The following is an 18,242-nucleotide window of genomic DNA, read 5'->3' on the forward strand; positions in this document are numbered from 1 at the left end:
ACATTTTCCCCTCCTCTGCCTGCATTAAAAAAAAAAAAATCGGACTCCCGGGAATAATTCTTCATTTTAAAAGACCATGCAATCTCACAGCATGGGCACAAACTCACAACAAAGTGAGTGAAAGCTGCTTAATGATGCTTCATGAAATTATGTTTGTATGGGTCTGCAGTGGTTTGTGGGTTCGAACCTTGGCTGTCTGTGGTCGTTCTGTGTGGGTTTGTTAGCAAGTCATATTAGTACAGAAGCCTTATCTGTATGTTTCCTCCCACTGACCAATGACATACACGTTAGGTTAACTGGTTACCATTAATTGCCATAGTTGTGAATGAGTATCAGAGTCTGTGTCAGCCCTGTGATAGACTGGTGGCCTGTCCAGGGTGTACCCCACCTCTCACCCATTGTCAGTTGGGCCCTGGCTCCACCAGACCCTCTACAAAATAAGTGGTAAGTCATGTATGAAAACATTTCATACAACAATAAATACAGAATGTGATACGTTACGTTACGTTTGATTTATGTTGCAGGTCTACCGCATAAAATTAACTTTATTGTGTTGAGAATGAGCCCCAGTATTAATCGTGCATACACACTGCCCAATGGCCTTGGTTTTTTTTCAGTTTGTGCTGCATTGATGGAGAGAGGACTGAAGGTTTTTACAGTGTTGTTTGTTCCTGGATAGCTGCCTCAATGCCTGTCCATTAGAGCAGAGAACATTGAGTCATTACCAAAGTCTGTGACAACAAATGGATGCAATGATTTGGCTGGGGGGGGGTTAAACAGATTCAGATATACACATGCACACACTCTGCACTGACACACCCAAAATAATAACATAGGGATCCAAAAGATACAGAGTAGAAGTATTCATACACTTCCACACTTTTCATTACGTGTCATTCCTTCTTTTCTCTCTCTGGACCTGTGTGTCTAAGTGTACCCGGGCCTACTTTTCCCATCTCTTCTTCTTCTTTGTTCTGGCCCATTAAGAGCAGAAGCCAGATGTTGAGATGTCCATTGGAGCACATCATGAGGCCTGGTGGCACACTGACAGACACTTTCCATACATACATTAACACATCACACTCTTGCCTTGTATTGCCTCAGCCTGTGTCTCTGAAGTAACGTATGGGTTCATGGGGAGGCAGACTCAAAGGGATTTTTTCATGAGATCAAATAATAGAGAAATAAGCCTCAGCTGCTTTAATGTTTGAAACTGGTAAATTTATAAACTCTACATTTTGATCTCTGTAATTGGATCTTTCTAACCCAATTTAAGGCTCCCTCGACGCTGAAATCCCAGAATAATATCCCGGCTCTTCTCTTCGCTCACCTGTCTGGCGTCCTTCTCTTGCCATTCTCGTTGACGTCCAGCAAGAGTTCGGAGGAATCCACTGGGGAGGTGGTGCTGGTGTCCAGCAGCAGCTGCTCATGCTGGGCCAGGTACTGAGCCGGGTTCTGCTTGGCCAGCCTGGCACAATGCAGCAGCTCCCTCTGAAGCAGTGGCAAGTTGGCCTAGAGATGGGAACAACGCTGAATTACTAGGGGAAGTTTACACTGTTACAACTGTTTGGTGTAAGCGGTTTGCCTTTCAACAAATGTAAAAAAACAAACAAACAAACAAACCAAAAACAAAACTGCTGCTCATTCTTCTTTCTTTCTTTTTTGGCTAATTTTGGAAACAGTGACAGTAATCTCTAATTCTGAGCTGAGCTCTACATACTAAAATGTCTTAAACAGGCATTTCATGTAGCAAAAACATAATAACAAAACTTTACTGCAAAAAATACTAAAATGCTAACGCAATTGTGTCCACGTTGGCACACTGGTAATTAAAAACAACTTAGGCTGTTAAAAGAGGAAATATGCAGTGGGAATGTATAAATTGCACTAATGGGTTTCAGCAAAATATAATACGTTTTGTGTTTTATATCATACCAAAGATAAATTCAATCAAAAGGAGGCATCTCGAAATGTAAAGCTCTACAAAACATACTGAGCTTGTTTTCTAGAACCATAATTTGTAACACATAAAACTTTACTATCCTTCCGAAATAACAGAAACCCCCAAACTCTCACATAAACATATGATGCTAAAATATAAGTTATTAACAGTCTTGTTATTCTAAAAACATCAATTTGAAGTAGCAAGGGATCCATTCTCTCTATGTCATCTAATCCATGTTTGCTCATTACTGAACCTCCACCACTTCCTGTGATCCAGACTGCATTAACACTTTCTCTATGCCACAGAAACAGCAGCTATTTCAATCTCTTTGCCATAACAAGGGGGCCTGCTTTCTTGTTAGGAGTTACAGGATCATGCAGGTATGTGAGCATCGACTTCAAAGACATCTGATGGGGTGCATTTTGAAGCAAGAAGATCAAAGTGTTGCATCAGGCAGGTTCAGAAAGAGAGTGGGGAGCTACTTTGGCGAGGTACATCACAGGAGTCTTTGGAGGGGCCATCTTCGTAAGTTTTTGCTTTGTTTATCTTTGTTTTGTCCTCAATAACATAATGTCTCCAAGCATTGCTTTGTTTCTTGTTTTTCATTTCCTTTCTTTCCAGGTTTTATTACTTCCATTTCTTTGACCATTCAATATTGTCTTTGCCAGTTGCATACACAAATAATACCCACAAAACACAACCAGGATTTGTATTTATGTGTCCCAATCATCTCCGGTAATTGGCTGTAGTAAAAGAAATGCCAAACGCTGGCCTTTGCTTTACCTGCCCAACTTAATGGCCCGTTAATAGTTTATGATGATAATTACTCTCTGAAAAAAGATTGCTTTGACCCCGCTAAACTCATCTTTCATTAATTAGAGGTCATCGTAATTGCCAGAGATGTGGGATGCATTTAAGAAAAAAAAAAAAAAAGACCGGATCATTTTTCATGATAAAGTATGGTGATTTGCTTCTGTGTAGTTATGGTAACCAACATCTGTACTTGCAACGAAAAAAAAAAAAAAAAGGTTTTCAAGTGGTGCTCAGCAGCTGCAGGTAAAACCTGCTCTGTTTGATTTATTGTGAAAATATTGGATCTGTCATTTAGTCAAACGGTGCCAAGGAACAATTCAGAATATGCCATGCCCAGAATATTAGGCTCTTCATCAACTTTCTGTGTAATTGCCCGTTGGAGAAGAATCTAGGTGACTTAGCTTCTGCTTGCCTGTATTGTCCTATATCAATTATTTCCTGACTCTTTCTCTAGCTCTCTCTCTAGCTAAATATGTTTATTCCAGTGCTCCTCTCACTACAGCACTACACAAGAAAAACAAAACACTAGACAGTTAAAATGAGAGCAAACTAAAAAAAAAAAAAAACTTGAAAAGAGAAAAGCATTGTTACTTTGTACGCCTGTTGTCTTGTGTGGCGGGCGCCCTGCCAACACATCACGTCACTGGTGCTGTGTGGTTTGTGATTGCATCCTTCCAGTAAAGTGTCCCGACCAATTTGTGGTTTAGTATTAAGAGAAGGGGAAAGGAGTTGAGTGGGTTGGGGGGTTGAGGGGGGGTGCGAGGAGGATGGAGGGGTCGGCTCGGTCTAACATTAGCGTAATGAAAAACTCTGAGCCGTGATGTGCATTGTTGCAGCTGTGCTTCGACGCACCTATAAAAACTCCCCCACATCTCCAACTGCTCTCCGCTACCATATGGTAGCTGGCATTAAAGGCCCCGCAGTGGGAAGACACTAAAATTAGACTGGGGAGAGAGAGGCAGAGAAGGAGCAATGGAGGGAAAAAAAAAAAGAGTTGCATCTTTGATTCCGCAGCCATCCCAGTGATACACTAACCATCTGGTGAGGAGAGGAGCAGGGATGGAGGGACAGAAGGACAGATTGATGGAGAACAGTAGCTAAACAGCAATGGGTAAGGGATGAAGATATGGAAAAGGGGTATGAAAAAGAAAAAGAAAGAAAATTTAGGCTAAGACAGGGATGTGGGGAAAAAGAGAAAGAGATGATGATATGTCACTGTTTGTACTGGTAACAGCCAGTAAAGGCAGTTCTAGTGGGTCTAATTTCTGCTGCCCACATCCGTGCATCCTCAGTGGGTAATATAAGCTTGTGAATGTCAGTTTACACATGCACACATCTGAAAATGCACACATGCACGCACAGGCAGACAGCAGAAAGCGAGTTGATATCATGTTCAGGGAGAACCAAGTGTTATGCTAGTATAAATAACTTTTATCTCATGGCTGTCACTCAGGCACAAACGCAGGGGGCAGGGCAGGAAGGGAGAGATAAGGGAGAGAAAGAGAATAAATAAAGAGGAAGAGGTAGATAAAGAAATCAGGGAAAAAATGAGCAGAAGAAAGTAGGAAAGGGAGCTTTTGCAGAGGTGCGTAACAGAAACAAGTGAGCTGAGTGCTACTGTAAATGTAAGGTCGCAGCTCTCCATCTCTCAGTACAGCAGTGATATTGGCCTCAGCTTCACCTAGAGCCCATAACACGATCTGAACTACAGTCTCATTTGTCATCTTTGACTACGAAAACAAATCACACACACACACTGCCACCAGTCTCACTGGCAGGAAGCTCCTCAAATCCTGCAGGCATCCAGAATATACTACTATATGATATAAAATGCCCATAAATGCCCACTACTTCACCTGTAGATACACACAGCGCAGAAAACAAAAACTCAATCTGTCTTCATTTTTATCTCCTAGATTGGAATAAAGAGATGTAAGGTGCACTCTTGTGCCTGAAACAAGGCAAACGGCAACAGCAAGGTCACGGCTGGATGCTCAAGAGAGTCCTCTGGTAATATACCATGTTAATGGCTGAGAATGGGAAATACTTGCTGAAAATGTGGCTTAGTGGGATGAAGAATTGATGACAAAACAAGCCTGGGAGAAAATGGAGAAGGAGGCCGGAAAGGAACACATGAAAGGGCTTGTTGTCCACGTGCCAAAACCACATTCACTGTGCTCTGTTCCAGCACATGTTAAGAAAGTTTAGAAAAAAAAAAAAAAAATCCTCCTTTCCAGTTTAAATATTTTACAGAAAAATTAGTTCCTGGGTTAAAAAAAGTGTGAACCTAAAAGAGATGGTGCTGAAATGACTCATACTTGGAGGATCTTGTTAAATTGCAAAGAATCTGAGTAAGAAGCAAGAAAAAAGTAGATATAAGGCAGAGATAAGGATTCAGAGAAGTGGTAAAAATAGGATATAAATAGGGTATAAATGAAATAAGTTGCCAGATTTGGACACTCAGGCAGGCGGGGAGGCAAATCTTTTGTAATAATTCAAATACCTACCTTCAGAAAGGGTATGACAAAAGGTCGCAGAGGGAAGTTGGTGGCTTCTTGGAGCTTGGAGTGAAATTCTTCGATGGTTAGTGTGGAGTTCTGAGGAAGAAAGAGACAGACAGAAAACACGTGAATCCATGTGGAAAGCATTAAGTGATAATATTACTTATTGGAAGCTTTGCTATATCCTGGCCTGGAGCAAATGTTTTAGGTTTTTGTAATGAGAAGCACATGGGCAGGCACCAGTAAAAAGACCCACCGAGAACAAGGGCACAAATCTCCTTCAATTAACAAAACAAAACAAATACACCTGCAAGGAGTCACATCATCAACAAATACGCAGCCTGATTTCAACATGAGCTTCATTTTTCCTCAAAGTAAGCTGTTTTTGAAAAATAAAATATATATATATAAATCCTATATAACGAACAAGAGTGTTAGTGGACTTTCCATCACTTGGACATTCATTTGGATGTTCACACACAAGCTTTCTGTCGGGTCCTTATCAACACACTACATAAGCCTAGGGTGCCATATTGTCTGTTACCTCTCTCCATCGGTACCAGCTGGATCACTTCTCTATCTCTTTTCACAGACCAGATAAGCTCAGGGTGACCAAATTACAATACACAGTGGCATGGACTGGACCAGGTGAATATGCAGTAGACTGGTACTTGTGTGTTTTCTGTATGACTGTATGAAACTAGTGGCGTTGAACGAGTGTATATTTGGAGTGGGTGGGCATGAGAGGGAGGGGGTTAGAGACTACGCATGTCAGTGTCAACTTCTATACCCAAAACAAAAGTCTAGTCTCTGTCGCTTCTTCTTTTGGTTGACAGCGGTGACACTGTTTTTAATTCTCACCATGAAGTATTCCCAAGATGCAGGGAAAGAGTCAAAAGAGTGTGAAAGGGGTGAGCGTGCACATGGGAGACAAATCTGCTATGTAAAAAGCAAAAATACAAACAAAGGGAAAAAAAAAAAAAGTGAGAGAACATTAAAAAAAAAAAAAAAAAGCTGCAGATATTATTTTTCCTCCCCACACTCTCGCCGTTATTTCCCAGACCTGAATTTTGTTTCATTCAGCCTTACATCTGTTCGCCCAGATTGCGTAGGGGCTGTTCTTGACAGCTAGTGAAACCTCCTGAGTCTCCCTCTCCCTCTCTCCCCAGCACACAACCAGCTAATTAACGGTGTCACTCTTTTCAATAAGGCAAGGGGAGGTACAGAGAGACAGTGAACAAGAGAGGAAGAGAGGGAGATGGAGAGAGATGGAGGGGGAGGTATGTAAGCCAAAAGGACACAGGAGAGGCATGTGCATATGCAGACGGTGAGAAAAACAAACATAGTGAAGCCAAAAGGAGGCTATGCTCTGTGTGGCTAATTAAAAAAAATTCCTCCCTCCATCTCTTCCGCCTCCTCCTTTCTGCAAAACATTGAATCACTATTTTTGTATTCCCCTGCTTGTCATGCTCAAATTTTCTCAGATCACAGACATGTGGTAAATCTTTATATCTGCACACATATTTTATACAAAATTTAAAAATCTGGGTCAGGTGAGAATGTTTGATCAAATCTTTGCCTTTTGCAGGCTTGATTTGTATTTTACAGCATCACTATGAAGAAATCTCCACTTGTGTTATTCTTTGTGTTTAAAGTGTACTTTACACATCATTTTACTGCACTCGGTTTATTAGGTTAATTAATAAATATGTTTTATGGCAACTGGCTGAGTCATGTTAGGTTGTAAAAACACCTGCACAACCTCTTGGCTAATGTGATTACATTACTTTGATATTAAAATAAGTCTAATCCTTATCACCCTGTGCTTCTGTTTTCCCATGCTGTTGTGTGTTAATTGAAATAAATGTAATGCAATTAAACATGGACTGGGTGCACAAAGCTAGTGGTCTGATGATTTGATATCAGTGCTTGTTTTGCCAAGCATTGTCTTTACACAGAAGGCAGAGCTGCAAGGTATTGCCAGATCTCTATCCAGAAGGCAGGGATTTGCAAATCTCTCTGTTTATTTTATACTTATGAAGCATAAGAAAATAAAAAAAAAAAACCTTACAAAATACCCATGGAGGTTTTTATATAATTAGTGTGAAAGATTTCAAAGTTATTTAATTATTCATATCTGTGACCGACAGATAAACTAAGACTGTCACTAACTTCTGCATTTCAGTAAACAAATGGTTCCAACATAGTGTGCTAATTGATTCACTAATTTTTGGCAGTCCTGGTTCCAAAGCTCAATCCAAAGCCCTCTGAAACAAAACTCACATAGTCCAGTGCACACTTACCACTAGCCCTAGCACTAGTGTGCGGACACGCTCGCCGATTTCAGGTGAGATGTCATTTCCAAACTGCTGTAGAGTAGTGAGGAAGCGCTTGAGTTTGCTGAGCTGCCGGGCTCCGCAGGCCGGTGGCAGCTGCTGATTGGCCAGGGAGGAAGAGGAAGAGGAACTAGGACCATTGCTGTAGCCGTTTGGTGGAGATGGAGCGCCGTTGAGCGCTGTAGGAGAGTGACTACTGCCATTGGTCACTGCGTAAGACAAAGTTATAGAGAATACTGTTAAGAAAAAGAAGCGCAAAATGAAAAATATTATTAACCTTATTATTATTGTTATTAACCTTAATAATATCATTATTATTGGTAAATATAATTTCCATAGAAACACACACAAATATAAAAATGCATTTCTTGCTGTATACAAGTCACTAAAAATAACCTAAAACCCCTGGCTGTGTGTTTAACAAACGCCAACAAAGGAAACAACCTAGGTCAGCTTCATGGAGACCTAACCACTGATCTGAAATGATTTACATTCCCCTGAAAACATTCTCAATCCTCAACATTTGTTTCCAATCACTGCGACTCTTTTGATCCTTTGCAGTGTCCTCTCATTAAAAACATATTTCTGCATTTGGAGACATGTTGCTTCTCTCTCCCTGCAGTCTAAACAAGCAGGGATGTGTGACCCCCCGTTGTGCCAGAGCACAGGAGCAGTGTGTGTGTGTGTGTGTGTGTGTGTGTGTGTGTCTGTGGGGGAGACTGTGTACAAAGAGATACAAGGCAGTATAAAGCTTTCTCTCTAATGAGATTAGGTTTTGACTAGTGATCCACTCACTCCCCCTCTGGCCACCGTCCAATGCCGCCATTGTAAAGGGAGGAGAGAGACGACATGCTCAAACTACATCTGGTAACAATTACGTCGGGTGGAAATCAAAGCATACTGCTTTGTTAAAACCTTCGGCATGTGTAATGAGAGAGCTTGGCCTTTTCCTCCCTCGTTGCATGGAAGCCCCAACGTTAATTGTGGAGTGAGAGCATTTGCAACAGAGCGACAGTGAGAGAGAAAGGAAATACTAAAGACTAAGAAACCGAACGGAATCGTGAAAGAGAACAAAATAATGCCTCTGTTGCAGAGAGCCAGCACTACTAATGCAGACTTGAGTGCTCTGAGCATTTTGAATCACAGGCCCTTTGATTCTTTGATTCTAGTGCTCTTCATGCAAGTGGTTAAGTATGCACTTCTAAGTGAATACTAGGGTGTAATTTGCTTGTCAGGCTATGTGAACGTCATGGCAAACCTCCAACAGTTTGTATGCGTGGACGTTAATGAATTTGTTGGGGGAGTTGTTGAGAATGACTGTAATTTTTGAAAAGCTCAATGCAACTTGTTAAGAAGGTCTTGTGATGTTTTTTTTTTTTTCTGTTTTACCATTGTATGCTGCAACTGTCTGTGCGTGTGTGAGCATGTGTGTAACTTTCCTGTTTCAGCATTGCTGTGTATATTTTCCTTCTGTGTGGGTTTAGGTGTGTGTATAATTCTGTGGGCTGAACAACAGTGGACCTGCCGGCTCCTTACAACTGATTTACAGTTGGGTATCACCATCGTGTTACATGTAGGAGTGCAATGGTCCAACTCTTTCTCTCCTGATACCAATTCCAAAACCTCAACTCATGATATCTTCTGACAGCAACTACTGTAATTTGGGATGCTTATTATTTTTTAACACTAGGTGATGGATGTTGTGGGCCTTGGGAGTGAGTCACTAGTCTGCCATGAGTAAATGAATATCACATATAGTGAAAACATTGAACTTTATGAAGGCATTTAGAAAAAAAGTTTAATGTGAACCGGTTACAGCTACATAATCTGCCAAAGTCAGTACCGGAGCAGGAGATACTGATCTGCTGATCGAGTGTATAAATATAAAGCACGGATTTTTGTGCTCGCAGGCTTCATTCAGTTTGTGGTTTAGAGGAGTGATGGGAAAGGCTGTCTTCTTTCCTAGTCAATAAAAGACCATTTCTTTCATTTACTTCTTAACACACAGCAGTGGTTGCAATGGAAATCACTTCGCTAGTTGTTTCTTCCCAACAGGGAGAATATTTCTGTCCTTTTCTTCAACTTTTTCCAGCGATGGAAACTTGTCAGAGACTGACATAAATATTAAAATGTCAAAACCCCAACGGACTAGCTGATGTTAGATGATATGCACCTCTGGTGCTATGTTGTAACACTTTAACAGAGACCTATAAATCAGATTTTTACTCACAAGTTGTGGGGGTGTAGGAGCTGTTGCGTGGTGCTCCTTGTGTGCTGGGTGGGGGCGGCATGGTAGGGGGGGTCAACCTGGACTGTGTCTTGACGTCCGCAGGTGAGTCGGGCATGGTGGAGCGCTTCCCAGTGCGATCTAAAGGAAGACAAAGAAGACATGGAAAAGATTATAATAACATGCCGAACGCATGAGGTGGCGCCTTAAAGTTGAAAACAAACAACAGTTCATTGCAACACATCCCACATCTGTGCACCTAAAAAATACTGTATCATCATTTGTATAGAAGAGCAACAGGATTTAATTAGATAACAACATGCCAGTGAGACTGTGTCAGACAGACTAGATCTGAAAATAGATGGCTCACCGCGTCATACGTCTGCATGTCTTGCCACAGTGACGATGATGCATATGCTCAAAGTGTTGAATGAGAAACGAGAGGGAGCAAGGACTCACGGACCCTCTGACAGACACCCAAGAGAGAAGCGTAAATCTGCAGCCAGTACAGGTCTCATTCCACCACCATCTGCGCCATCCTGCATGCCCGCTGTACAGGATGGCACCCACACACATAAACATCATCCCCTCCCTCCACTGCTTACAACCTCAGTGCTCATTACACACACACAAACACAAACACAAACACACACACACACACACACACACACACAGCCCTAATGCTTGCATCTCTGGATACTATATTCACATCTGTTCAGGACAGGAGCACAACAGACAACCAATAGTTTATGAGTGTATTCAAGGCTTCTGCTGAAAAAAAATCACTCCACATACAGTACTTCTTACAAGGCAATGCAAAGGTATGATTTTTGTAAAAGTAACACATTTCACTTCATTTGGTTGCTTTGTGCTCAGCAGATGTATGTGAACAACAGCAAGACATTATCAGAGTCCTGCACTGCCCATATTGTGCAGGATAAGATACACAACTTCTGTCGGCAATGGCACTAACCAACCCAGCAAACCTATCACAGAGTCAACAGACTTTTATCAACTGTCTCTATCCCACATTGTGAAAGGGAGATTATAAAAAAAAAAAAACAGGAAGAGAGAGGAAGGAGGGTGAAAAGACAAAGGAGACAGAGGAGGGAAAGGAGGAGCTGCAAGAGAAAAAGTATTTTCTGTGACATTGGAAACATAAAGTTACATTCCCTGGGAGAATTCACGTGTCTTGACAAACACACACATGACAGGGACACTGAGGACACTTGGGTAAATTTGTGTGTGCTTTTGCATAATTTTCCATCAGTGTTTATGCATTTAAGGTGTAAATACAACACACACACATGAACTGGTAAACAACAAGTGTTCATGCTGACTGTTTGGATGCATAGGGTTAAATTTAGATGAAATAGATTTAGGTTTAGGTGCAAAGAAAAATACTGACGTGAGAGAGAGAGGAAAGCCTATAAGCCTGTTAGCTATAGGCCCGAGCCTCAGCAGCACTCTGCCTTGCTACTGCCGAGGTGCACTATGACTAAGTATTTTAGTCACACTACCTCAGCTTTTGCAGCCTGGCCAGTGAGAGATGGAGATGTCACTGAAATTCCAAATAGAGAGTACTTCATAGCTCTATTTCTGCACTGAGTGCTTAAATCAGTGGGTTTATAATCTACATGTTGAACATTGAAAATCAGCAGAGGGAACACAATGTAAAATATGATGTAATTTACAGAAAAAATGACAAGAACTATACAAGATATAAACAGGTAATGATTGTTCCACAAAGCTACATGTCCCACAACATGTTTGGGAACAGAAATGATTTGTTTTTTTTAAAGTTTACTGAATTGAAATATGAAATACAAGAAAGGGAGGACTCATTTCTTAAAAGTTTTTCAAGAAACAAAAGTCTAAAGGTCGAGTATACTGTAGTTGCTCCTTGCTGGTACACTACACAGTATAAAGAAATCCTTTTGTTGTTAGATGGTGAGAAATTGTAAATTTAAGGACTCTCTGGGAGCTACCAAACGTCCTAAATATATCGGACACTGCTGAAGGAGAGAAAAAGAAGGGAAAGAAACATCACATGCCCTCCCCACAGAGCGGTCACTCTCCTCCCTAATAACCACTGGCAGCGCCCCTCTCTAGCCATTCACCCGCTGGTGCCACCCTCAGAGGCGTCAACTGATAAAGCCACTGGGAACATTGGATTTATCTGGCTCCCACCACTCTGGCACTGAGACTGGATGACTACTGGGGTAATTTGGGGAGAACCAACAAACAGCAGAGCCTAATAACTTTTATTTAGTTAGGTCTCAAATTTTAAGGTTAGGCCAGATTTAAAATCTAGTTCCATTGTACTGTTAAAATGAATGTATTAGTGTATGTTTATCATTTGCTCACACTTCATATAAGCTTTAGCTTAGAAAAGGAGGATTGGAATGACGTGGAGAAAAGGGGGATCAATTTCAGGAGAGCTGCATGAATGAATGCAGAGCAGAGATAAGTGGAAAAAAGCAGAGTGATTAAGAAAGCAGAGAATAGAGGAATGGAGCTGAAAGAGGAGTCAATATGAAAAGAAGACAGTGAGAACACAGCGACTGTCCAAAGCTGTAGCTGTCACTGTGCTGCACATTTGGTAACTGTTTTCTTTTCTCTCTCCCTCTCTACCTTTTTCCACACGGACAAACACACATTCAATCTCTGTCCTTCCAACATGACCAGGCTGAGAAAGGTTTACTACTCTAATTTCACCACAGTAGAAAAAAAAAAAAAAAGTCTGGATCTGATTATTTATTTTATAAACTCAGCATACAGTAGAGTAGTCAGTGGAAACATATAGTCTTACCTCTGGCTGCCAGCTATCATATCCTGTATGGCTGCTTAAAATATGATCTATGAAAATACCAGGCCATTAAGGAAGACGGCTGGGCGACAGGACCCAAGGTAATTTATCATTTTCCAGTCAAACACAAAGACCTTACATGTATATACTTAACAAGCCCAGTTTAAATATGGAGAAGTCACCATATCACACATGGTTGTACTTATCCAGTTTCAATGGATCTTTGAGCTCATGGTTTCCATAGTTCTGTATATTGCCTTTTCTAATTGTGTGGTAATTTTTGGCCCAGTTCGCATGATCTATTGTTAGATAGTAGGACATCAAATTAGGATCCAAATGATCTTATAATTACCTTAATGTTTGAGACTAGATAGGGAACTGGATAGACTAAATGACTCATATCACCAAGTTGCAATTTGGAAATCACATACTGACCCCCAGCAGTCACTTGGGGGCAAATTATACAACGTAATTATTTTTTCAATTTACAGCGAAGTGGTGTGTTTTCAGAAAGGACTAGAGCATAATTCCTTGGGGTGTTACTAATTCAAAAGGAACATAAAAATGATTTCCCAAAGATTAAACTTTTTTTTTTTCTTTTGCAATGAACACTTAAAAAAGTCTATCTAAAAAACAATATGAACCACATAAAAAGGTAAACAAAGCACAAAAGTCTGGACTAGAAATCCACTACAAGTCCTGCATGGCACCAGGGGCCCTGCAACAGCATGAAAAGATGAGGTTGGTTACAGGCTTGTAATTGGGGATTAACACCTGGGTCAGTGTTAAGATTGGAATGGCGGTTGTCGGGTAGAGATGAGAGCAACATAAACCCTGAAAGCATCTGAAACTCATCCACAGTCCCTCAGGTGAAGAAGATGAAGGATAAGGAATGAATTAGAGTGAAATCCATGCACACAGCAAACTCACACGCACATACATCCAGGCTATTACATATTCTGTCTTATATCCACGCAAACCCACACACTTCTGTGATTTATAAACAGCATCTTCGCTGCTTCTGATTTGATTGAGAGCACTGCAAAGCACATAAGCAGAATAAAATCAATGGCTTCATACTAACCAGCAAGGGCTGCACCCACCCATTCACTCAGCAATTACTATGGCACTTGAATCAATAGCAATACTATCTCCACAAGGTAATTTATCCAGTGTTTGGGGAAAAATAAAAATACATCTCACAAGTGAAGCACACCATTGAAAACACACAGTGCGTACTATCCATTTTAATGAGAAAATGTGGCATATTTTAAAATAAAAAGTATTTGTACAGAAAACAGTCAGACAAGCTTTCATTTTATTTCCACAACAGTACAAGGCTCAACAGCAGCAAGCTACCTCATACATAATTCAATTGAAAAAGAACAAGCATTCTTAAACAACCTTGAAAACAAAGTCAAGCTTCTCCTCCAGGCTAATATATATATATGTTAAAAGTTAATGGCTGAAGTTAATGCACATCTATTGTCCATTTATTACCCCCGTTACTGCCCCATCAGTAGCATATTGTAGGCAAAGTAGCGGATCTGCGGCCAGCCGATGGATGGTATTCCAGGACTGGACACGTATCGATGTGTGGAGCTTTAATGGAGAGGGGTGAGTGCTTTGACTTTGTCTGACTCACTTTACGACTTCTCAGAAGTGCTGCCGTCCAGGAATTAATGTATTGAAGAGGATCAGGATGATTGTTGAAGAGGCAGCAATTAGCTATAAAGGAACAGAAGAGCCTCCTAAATGTGTGTTGATTCACTTGTGCACTCGATGCAGGCAGAGGTGCCAAAACCATTGATGATCATGCCTAAGGACGACAGTGATTAATGTCTCAGAACAGCCGCTTGGTTTGTGGGTTTTCCCAAATATCATAAAGGGACTCTTGGTGCAAATATTTATCATACAGGTTGCTTGCATGAGACCAAGACCCACTGATATAACCCACCATATTTTATGCTTTGCTCTTTGTTGCCATTTCAGAATAAACTGTAAGAATATGCAATGCTAACCTCCCTCTCTAAACACACTCTCAAAGGGTCCCTGCTAAAAATAATAATCCATATACACACAAAGTAAAAGTTGAACTGTTGTTGTTTGTAACTTTTTAAATCCCTTTACAATTTATCGCTCTGAAACACAGAGAGATCCTAGAAATGAGGCAGAACCCTGGACAACTACCTGCCACTCACAGGGATGTCTTCAGACTTGCATCACCCGTTTGCATCGTCCATGATTACGTGATCCTCGGTGTTTGCAAAATCTCTCTTTCTTTCCTTCTTCGCCTTTCTCTCCCTGTTGCTTGTACGCTCTTTCAGCCGAGCTCAAAGAAAGGAGATTTTATCCCGCCGCTGACTTGTGATACACGCCTTTTCTGAGGTTACATGCAAGTTACATCACTCGCCTAAAACAAGGTTGTTGCAAAGAACGATATCTGGAAGGAACGCAGCCCCTGAGAAGGAGTTCAATATGTTACAGCTAACCCACAACTCAAGGTGAAAATGCAATGTAATATCAAAACCATATACATTTCATCATCACATACAGCGCCAGGAGGTCATTTTGTATTCAAATCACCTTGCGAAACGGGAACAACATTGCTTAACCTTGGTGTTTTAGATTATTCATAGAGGCTACAATGACTTCAAAGTCTATCATCAGGAGATAGAGTCAAAAAAAAAAAAAAATCTCCATTACACTTTTCATGAGCTAGAATTGCCTCTGTGTGTACACGGATTTGCGTGAGTGTGTGTGTGTGTGTGCACTGTGATCATACAGTTAGAGACCCAGAAAATGATGTGATAACAGTGGCAGTAATATGCCACTAGAGAGTACTTCACACAGGCAAATCCCATTCTTCAAAACAACAATGGATTTCAATCACACTGGGTGAATTTTCAAGTTAGTGGCTGTGACATAAACAATTTATGGTACACTGTGTGACTACAAGATTGTATTAGTGAGACATAAGATACCATCATTATGAAGTTAAATGGAAAAATGCATATAGACTGACCCACTTATGCCCCCCACACGAAGGCAAACATATAATCTAGACGTGCACACGGCGCACGTATTGATATGGAGGCGTTGAGGTGAGAGCAGTGAGGCTCTGAATCCACAGGAAGCCTGTGAATTCAACACTAATGTCCACAACCTGCCAATGTCGGTGCAAAATGGTGCCTCCGGGTGTGTTATACCTATACACACACACACACACAGTACACAGTAATGTGTGAAGAGAGAGAGCTGGACAGATAGGTAATGGAATAGATGAAGCGAGATAGAGATGGTGAGATAGTGGCTTGCGGTGATTGCTCTGTGTGCTGGGTACAGATGTGGAGAGAGAGAGAGCAGGGGGACAGGCACAGGAGGGAGATAAAAATGGAGATATCGAGGGGGCGGATGTGTTAAAGAACAGGTGGGGCAATTGAGATTCAGACGGAGTACACAGAGAAACAAGAGGAATCTATCGGTATGCAAGTGTAGCAACTCCTCTTCTCTTTCCATCATTTCCCTCCACACACACACACACACACACACACACACCACACACACACACACACACACACACACACACAGCTTCATCGGCAGCCAGATGGAACAGTATGCAGAGCATGTCCCATCAAACTCCACCCGCTTGTCAAGAAGATGTATGGATGCAACGCCCCACAGCAAACCCATAAACACACAAATACTTACACAAACATGCAGCTGCAAGGATGCATGTGCACACTGCAAGCAAAGCAACAAAATATTCTTGCTCCCTTCTTTGTCACACACACACACACACACACACACACAGACACACAGACACACATAGATCTGATTTCCATTGTCTTATTTATTTCTCTCCTGAGCAACCGCAAGATGCAGAGAAGAGTAGTACCACCATCACTGTGTCTCTTTGGACTCCTCCCTTCTTTTCCTTTCTTCCCTTATTGCATCATCACCCTGTTATTCTGTTTTCATTCTCGCTCACTCCCATGCATGATTTTCTGACTGATTTCGTCAGTCCTACTCTTCTTCTAATTCTTCTAAAAACACACAGTGGTGATCACATCACCTTCTGCAAGGTTTCTGCTGCAGTAAAAACGTAAGAATTTCGATTATACCTAATTGGATCTTCTGCAGCTCTCTGATTTGTTGTTCACTGACTGTTGCAGGATATTACATCACAGTACCTCACAAAACTTTCACCAAAATAAATAAATAAGTACATTTGCAAAAAAACAAACAAACAAACAAACAAACAAACAAAAAGACAGTTCTCCCTCATGGAGTAGTTTAAGAGTTTAACAGTTAGTTTAACCCTAATCTGACTATCATTAGCTTTTCCTTTTCTTTTTGGTGATTTCATAACAGCTGAAGTACCTTTTATTTTTCTGAAACTGAAATAAAGAATACTGTGCAATACGAACTTCGCTTTGGGTATTAATGTTTTAAGGTTTAATAATAAGTCGAATAGTTTTCCCTTCATCATTGTACAAAATGTTCTAAATTTTCGTCATTTTGACACTACTTGGTCTTAATGTCATATATACAGACATTATAATAGTGAATGAGTGATGGTAAAATACCGCACCACAGCACAGCAAACAGATCGGCTCCTGATCGGTGTTGACAGTCCTCTGCAACTCCTACAGTACCATAACTGTATTTCTCTCTCAGCGTAACATTGTGTTTACACTTTGTCAAGCCAGCAAAGACATAAGGAGATTTCTCAATCGCGCACAAAGGTCTGAACACCATCTGTTCCATCACACAAACATTAACAATCACACGCCTGCACATATGCACACAAAAATACATAAACTCAACACACAAATCCTGCAAAACACCCCAGACTACACACACACACGCACACACGCAAACACACTGGACAATAAAACATATGTGGAGTGTAACATCTTTTTTTTTTTTTTTAAATAGATTTATAGTAATGTGTGTTTTACCCATCTGTTGAAATAAAGTCTTTCTTGCAGAGAGAAGAAGGAAGTAAGTGTTAAGGAACAATAAAAATGATTCACAGTGCCCGTTACGCATCCTCTCAAACCGAACCGATTCCTGCCACATCTTGTTGCCAGGCAAAATTGAACTACAGCATCTTGTAAAAGAAAAGACAGGCAAAGGGAATGAGTGGTGGGAAAAAAATACAGAAAGAGGTTGAAGTGGGGGGCAGAAGGTAAAGTTAAATAAAACATGAGTGAGACAGCACAGATTATCTTTATTATGGGAATAGTTGAGCTGTAAACAGATTGCCATGGGACATTTTTCCCTAGCAGGACCAAGCAGGGCTCAACATATTTGCAAAACTCAATCAAACATATTGCTTATTTATTCAAAGCTGGCGTGTCATTTCCATTAACAACATAATGTCAAAATATTCAGTGTTTCTCTATGGGAAAACTAGAGAGATACAGCATGAATCAGATGTTAAGTCTTAGGTGAGCCTCGTTTGGCCATTTGATGGAAACCAGCCTATTGAAAACTGCTCTCTGTATACAGTGTGATTCATTTGTAATGCCATGCTGACATGGAGCCAAGTGAACCAAAATGGATCTGGGTGTTTTCCCAGGCAAGCCTCTATGCCAGCAGAGAA

The 18,242-nt window shown here is 40.9% G+C and overlaps 1 protein-coding gene across 12 annotated transcripts in view; it reads right to left on the reverse strand.

Annotated features, from left to right (window-relative positions):
• Window positions 1-18,242, reverse strand: part of runx1t1 (RUNX1 partner transcriptional co-repressor 1) — a 95,005-nt gene that overhangs the window by 11,320 nt on the left and 65,443 nt on the right. For 11 of the 12 annotated variants that reach the window (XM_026300603.1, XM_026300596.1, XM_026300600.1 and 8 more), the window contains exons 2-5: window positions 9,826-9,963; window positions 7,563-7,804; window positions 5,266-5,355; window positions 1,331-1,512 (exon numbers count right to left, since the gene is read on the reverse strand). In XM_026300603.1, the coding sequence (XP_026156388.1) occupies window positions 1,331-1,512; window positions 5,266-5,355; window positions 7,563-7,804; window positions 9,826-9,963 (652 nt within the window). Of the gene's footprint in view, window positions 1-1,330; window positions 1,513-5,265; window positions 5,356-7,562; window positions 7,805-9,825; window positions 9,964-10,192; window positions 10,312-18,242 lie in introns of those variants that run through there. The other variant, XM_026300605.1, reaches the window with a different exon arrangement.

This window comes from Mastacembelus armatus, chromosome 11 (assembly GCF_900324485.2).
Source record: "Mastacembelus armatus chromosome 11, fMasArm1.2, whole genome shotgun sequence".
NCBI lineage: Eukaryota > Metazoa > Chordata > Actinopteri > Synbranchiformes > Mastacembelidae > Mastacembelus > Mastacembelus armatus.